This window comes from Canis lupus, chromosome X, assembly GCF_011100685.1.
Source record: "Canis lupus familiaris isolate Mischka breed German Shepherd chromosome X, alternate assembly UU_Cfam_GSD_1.0, whole genome shotgun sequence".
Classification (NCBI taxonomy): Eukaryota; Metazoa; Chordata; class Mammalia; order Carnivora; family Canidae; genus Canis; species Canis lupus.
In genome coordinates, this window is record NC_049260.1 from 23,160,473 (window position 1) to 23,166,997 (window position 6,525).

The following is a 6,525-nucleotide window of genomic DNA, read 5'->3' on the forward strand; positions in this document are numbered from 1 at the left end:
TCCCAAGTCTAAGTTTGGCCAGGATATTTTTCCACTTAGAGGCCACCACCGTCCTAGGACGCTGCCTTACAATGCAACTTCCCATCTCAGATCTAGCCTGGGACCCATCAATTTTCTGCACGGTTTGAAGTTAGGGAAACAGCTTAGAGCTTTCAGAGACTTAATATTTCCCAGGGAGTCTTTAAAGAACCAGCCAAGAGGAAGACACCTTACTCCCTGCCTCCACCCTGAGGACAGACAGGACAGCACACCCCAGAACAGAGAAGCGGGCACACAGCCCTTCCCCTGCTTTCACCGCTGGGAAGCGCAGAGCAGAGCTGTCAGCATGAGGTACTGACTGACTCCTACCTCCAGGGTCTCAGGTCTGAGGACAGCCTCGGGTCTGCAGAGGAGATAGGCAAGGCTGAGAGTCAAGGTGAGGGTCCCTACTTAGAACTGCGGAAACATGCCCCACCAGAACAAAGGAAAGCTATAGAACTCTGCCCCGATCTGTCCCGCGCTAAGAGGCCCGAGGTCTGGCTGTTAGGCCCAACGCCCCCTCAATTCCGACTGAGTGTCTCAGAGAATGAAGACTTTGATCTGAGGCTGGTGTACTAAGATCAGCAGAGTGAAACATCTCAGGCTTTATTCGGAGTCAAGGAGAGGACCCGGAGTGAGGACTGAGGGTATTCTCAAACCCACACAACCCTTATCCCTGCAATTTACCCTGGGAGGCCCCGGGCAGGGCTGTCAAATTCCGGGAGGTGGGGGTCTTGGTCTAACCGGAGCGGGCACATGAGTGAACACGGAAAACTAATCATCCTGGACCATGGGGATCCCGTCAAACTCTGCTCCTATTGTCAGCTCTGGAAGGGTGCAGCACAAGGGGCTAACTAATGTTCTTCCTCATCTGCTGTGCATGAATCTCAGGTCATTGCTGTAAAGAGTTTAGCCTCAGAGCTGCGGGGGGGCGGGGGGGGCGGAGCGGTGCGGGGAGGACCCGGCCCTGCCAACAGTTGACAGGATGATCCTAAATATGAACTAAGAGAATTCTCCACCTCAGAACTGAGGGAACCACACAGAGCCTATAACTTGTCAGCCCTGGCTCTCAGCCCCAGGTTGACCCAGACAGGGCTGGAAACTGCAGCCTAAGGCACACTCTAACTTTCTCTACAAGGTTCTCAGGGGACAGACTGATTAAAAAGGGGGCCCTGTGGGGTCTTAGAGCTGTGCTTTCACAGAAGCCTGTAAAAACGGCTCTGGTTAAAGCCAAAGTGGAATGTCTCTGCTGAAGGTGCACACACTATCTCATTCTCCCTCCTCCAGGTGCCCTCACTGCCTGCCCTCCTGCCCACACCCCTGCCTACTGTCTCTAACCAGTGTCACCATGCCTCGGGGGCAGAAGAGTAAGCTTCGTGCCCGTGAGAAACGCCACCAGGCCCGGAGCGAGGCTCAGGGTGCCCCGGATGCTCAGGTCACTGCCGCAGCGGAAGAACAGCCCTCCGCTGCCCCCTTTCCTCCTCTTGGTGGTAATGCCCAGAGCTCCTCAGCTGCTGGGTCAGGTAGAAAATCCCAGGGGTCCCGTAGAGCCCCATCCACTACCGCTACTTCTGTAGGTGTTTCACACACAAGAGCTGATGAAGGTGCCAGGAGCCAGGATGAGGAAAGACCAAGCACCTCTCAGGCACAGCCCAGCACTGATCATTACCGCAAAACCCCCCTAGATGACAAGGCAATTTTATTGGTGCAATTCCTGCTGCGCAAGTATAACATGAGGGAGGCCATAACAAAGGAAGATATGATGAAGTATGTCATCAAAAAACACAAGGAGCACTTCCATGAGATTCTCAGGAAGGCCTCTGAGCTAATGGTGCTGGCCTTTGGTATTGATCTGAAGGAAATTGACCCTACCAGGCACTACTATGCCCTTGTCAGCAAATTTCAGCACACCTGTGATGACAGGCTGAGGGGTGAGGAGATCATGCCCAGGACGGGCCTCTTGATGACTATCCTCTGTGTGATCTTCATGAAGGGCAACCGTGCCACTGAAGAGGATATCTGGGAAGTTCTTAATGTGATGGGGATATATGCCGATAGGAAGCACTTCATCTACGGGGATCCCAAGAAGCTCATCACTCAAGATTTGGTGCAGGAAAGGTACCTGCAGTACCAGCAGGTGGCCAACAGTGATCCTCCACGATATGAGTTCCTGTGGGGCCGGAGAGCCCATGCTGAGACCAGCAAGATGAAAGTCCTTGAGTTCTTGGCCAAGATTCACAATACTGTTCCCAGTGCCTTCCCATCCTGGTATGAAGAAGCTTTGAGAGATGAGGAAGAGAGAGCCAGAGCCAGATTTGCAGCTCGGCTTCGTATGGGTGCCCTGGCCAGTGTCCACTCCAGGGCCCATTTTGGCAGCTTCTCCCACCTGTAGTGAAACCTGAAGGACTTTCCTCACTTTGTGTTTGAAGTAGTATGAGGGCTTAGGTTGTACTAGAGGGAACATAGTGCATATCATATGTTCTACATGAATAACATAAATTTATCTTTTGTTTTTGAAAGTTTTCAAATATTTCTTTTAAAAAAGTTTAATTAGCTTCACAATATAAGTGTAGGAATGATATTAGTTATATATTTAATGCTGTTTATGATGTTTAAGAGCTTTGCTATTTTTCAAACAAACTGGGTAACTTTCCATCTTATTTAGTGATCTAGAACATGAAGACATAGCATTGAAATAGCCATTTCCTTAGAAATGTGAAAGAAATTAGCAACAAAATAGCTGAGATAAAAAAAAACAGAGAAAAAACTAAAAGATAGTCAATTTTTGTTTTTTCCTTATTCCTTGTGTTCTGCTGTTCTGTAAAATAAAAGTTATAAACCTGAAATTGCTTCATTTATTCAAGAATTTAGGAGAAAATAAATAATAATAAATGGCTTAATTTTTTTTTAATTCCTCAAACATTAATAGAGCATTTGCTCTTTGGAAAGCTCCATGGTAGTATAGCGGATGGTAAGAAAGAGAAGACTGAGCCACTGCCCATAAAAGGAAGATGGTGAAATACACTCTAGGACAAAAAAGATGGGTGAAAAGAAGGATTAGGTGGGAGAAGAGAGGGAGTGTCCTGAGGCAAATGTCCTGAGGTAAGACAATTTGAGGCCTTGGGAAACTTCAAACCATTCAATGGGAGGTAACTTTAAGATGGGTGGTAGGTCAGAGGAGGGTATGAGGGTGGTGAACAAGGGACAGACCCTTGGGTGTTAAGTCTCAGAGATGAAAAATTGAGCCTCAAATGGAGAACTGCTTTTAGTAGCTACATTGGGATCATGGGTAAACTAGCTGCAAATCTCTACCTGGGTAGGGACTAGAGGTGCCCCATATTCTGGTTCCAATTCAGGTGAACAGAGTGCACAAATGAGGTATTTTATCCATATCATCACCCAAGAATTTCTGATAAATAAGGGTAACACTTCCCTGAGGCTAGATGCCAAAAAACCACTGTGTTATTACTCTTTGCCATGGGCTGGGAGAAAGAGAGCCTGCTCCATTCAAAGGGCATTTAACTGAGTTATTGTGGGTAAAATTTAGCAAACTATAAGGGAGAGTTTGATTTTGATAGGGGTTAAATGAATGAAAATAGAGGTGATTTGGATCAAAGGGCAGCTGGGAGGGAGGGACAGAGTTGGTTCTCAACACACATTTTAGGAGCTTTGAGCTGCATCCAGATAGGGAAGACACCCCAACATCCAAATTTAAAAATATATGCTCTAAGTGATTTACTGAGGTATATTTTCTTGCTAAACACAATTTTTGGATGACTTGGTGGACAGTATCCTATAGCAGTACACATTCTCAGAAATCTCCTAGACTAAAACAACACAACAAAATAAAAAACAAAAATCTCAGCAGGAAGTTTGGTATTATCTGGGGTCAAAAAAGTCATAGTAGGGATGCCTGGTGGCTCAGTGGTTGAGCATCTGCCTTTGGCTCAGGGCGTGATCCTGGAGTCCTGGGAGTCCCACATCGGGCTTCCTGCATGGAATCCGCCTATGTTTCTGCCCCTCTCTCGGTGTCTCTCATGAATAAATAAATAAAATCTTAAAAAAAGGATTAAACCCCCCCCCCAAAACCCAAAAAAGTCATAGCAATAATCACCATTCTTTAAAGTTTCAATGCACACTAGTCACTGGGCCATGTGCTTCACATACATTTTACACATTCCAACAGTCCTAGAAGACAGGGCTTGGTAATATGCTGAGTTTATACAATGAGTGACAGGACTGGGATTGAAGGTATGGTCTGATTCCTCCGGAGACCACACTGTTCCACTCTTCCCAGAATGACATCAACCTTATGTCTCTTAAATACTTTCTCTTCTCACTGTTCCATGATGTCTCTCAGGCAATGAGAGAAGGACCCTGTAGCTAAAGTAGTAAAAATAGGCCTAAAGAAGGAAGGTGCACATGGAAATCAAGCACAATTTGGGGATTGTCTGTGGGGTTTATTTTCCTAGGATTCTCCTGCCCCTTGCCCCAGCGTCCCCTGAGAGCTGGCTCTGCCATGGTCCCAGCATATGTGTCCAGTCCTGGCACTTTTCTGCATGACACCTCCCTCTTCTGGGACTTCCCCAGAGGGCCCTCATGTCAACATTGGGACCTGACCTGCTAGTCAGCTTTCCTCTGTGTCCTCCTCTGGGGCTGCACCTGCTCCTGGTGGAACAGACAGCCCATATCCATCACCACCACCCCCAACTTAGAGCATTCCAACTCCCTGCAGCTCCCATCCTTTCCCATGGCACCCCTCTGACAGCAACTGCACTTCTCTATAATTCTGACAGTGAGGTTTAGACACCTCCTCATAGCCCCTGGGTGCCTCCACCACATTCTCAAAGTGTTTTCAAATCTGTTAGTGATGAGAGTCTGATTTGGCACAGAGCCTAGTGTTTCCTGGGATGTAACCCTGAAGTTAGAGAGGAGGTTTTAGAAACCACCCTGATATCTGCAGTAGAGTTTTAATGGGCTGAATTATTTGAGACTGGTCACTGACCACATTCAACAATAAGTGACTTTACCCTGTTGGTCAAAACCAAAGCTTCCTTCATTAAGTAGTAGATGAGAAAAGGTTGGTGGAAATCACTGTGTAAACAAACATGTACATAGACAGAATTCCTAAAAACCCAGGAGTCCTTCTAGTAGGTGGCAAATGGTTCCATGGCAGTTGTGCCATCCTTACTAAGAAAAGAAAAAGTCAACTTTCTTCCACTGACTCTTGTCTTTATATTCTCCCCTGAGGAAAATTTGGCTTTAGGTAATAGCGCAAATACTCTTATTGCCCCCAAATTCTCACAATATGGATAAATAACAATTCCTCTTTGTTACTGCATCCCTCCAAAATTCATCCCTCTTTTCAGAAGTAACCACAACTAAAAATTCATAGGTTATTTTAAAATTTCTTCTAGACTTCTCCTTGTATAGATGTGCTATAATATACATTGTGAGTTTTTAATATACATAGATAACATTGTAGATGTTGTTTTGCCTCTTGTCCTTGCCACTGACTGAAATGAAGGCAGGATCTTTCCATGAGATCAACTATAGGTCCACCTCACTCTTTTAACTCTTTCACATATTGTAAAGTGCATATGTGCCATATTTTACCTAACCATTCTACTCCTGATGGGCACATAAATTGTTTCCTATACATTGCTATGATTACTAGAAATGATATCAACATCACTGAGCATGAATTCTTGGGCAAATATATGTGTTTTCTTAAAGGAAAGACATAGCACAGTGTAAACTGGATGAAAGTGGAAAAATGTAATGATTGTAAATTTTTATAAATATTGCTGAAATTCTGTTCTAACAAAGCTATGCTGAGTCATTTACTTACCTTTAATGTATGTAAATAATTGATACTTTAGAAGCATTTATTTTATCAACTTTTAAAATTTTGGTCAAACTTTTGGGTAATAATATATTGTCTCACAGTTATTTTAATTTCCCTGTTTTCTAAATAGGTTGAGCAGAAAATTAACTTAATCTCTCATCCATAGAAAGCGGGATTTCTTCAGTGATGCCTTGAGTACCAGAATTCCTCTGGGCATGCTTTAAAATTCTGAAATGTCAATAAGCTTTTTCTCTTTACTTTAAAGAAGAAGGATTTGACCAGAATGATCAGATGCCAGGGAATGGGTCCAAACAGAAAACCCTCATCTAGTAAGGAGCATCAGGAGGACTTGGGGAGAGTGCAATGACCAGAGTACAAGAGAGGGACCATGAAGTCCAGAGAGCACAGATCCTTGAAGGCCAGGATTACATGACATAATCTGGACCTAACTGTTATACAGTGGTTGTAAACATTTTAGGCTAGGACCTCTTATTCCAATTTAAGCCTTTCCCAGAAATCAAATCCCTGAATTGAAGGCAGAAAAATGTGGGTTAAAAAAGGACTGTAGGGGCAGCCCTGGTGGCTCAGCGGTTTAGCGCCGCCTTCAGCCCAGGGCCAGATTCTGGAGACCAAGGATAGAGTCCCATGTCGGGCTCCCT

General features: G+C 45.0%; 1 protein-coding gene across 2 annotated transcripts; it reads left to right on the forward strand.

The window, feature by feature from the left end:
- The first annotated feature begins 363 nt into the window (after positions 1-363).
- On the forward strand, positions 364-2,852 carry LOC111094768 (melanoma-associated antigen B10-like). Of its 2 annotated transcripts, none has more exons than XM_038586479.1 (2): positions 364-652; positions 1,306-2,852. In XM_038586479.1, exon 2 carries the CDS (start codon positions 1,367-1,369, stop codon positions 2,408-2,410), a length of 1,044 nt encoding a protein of 347 aa, XP_038442407.1. In that variant the 5' UTR covers positions 364-652; positions 1,306-1,366; the 3' UTR covers positions 2,411-2,852. The 2 variants fall into 2 exon arrangements, with proteins under 2 accessions (XP_038442407.1, XP_038442406.1); XM_038586478.1 differs by having other exon boundaries at positions 371-665.
- Positions 2,853-6,525: the final 3,673 nt, after the last annotated feature.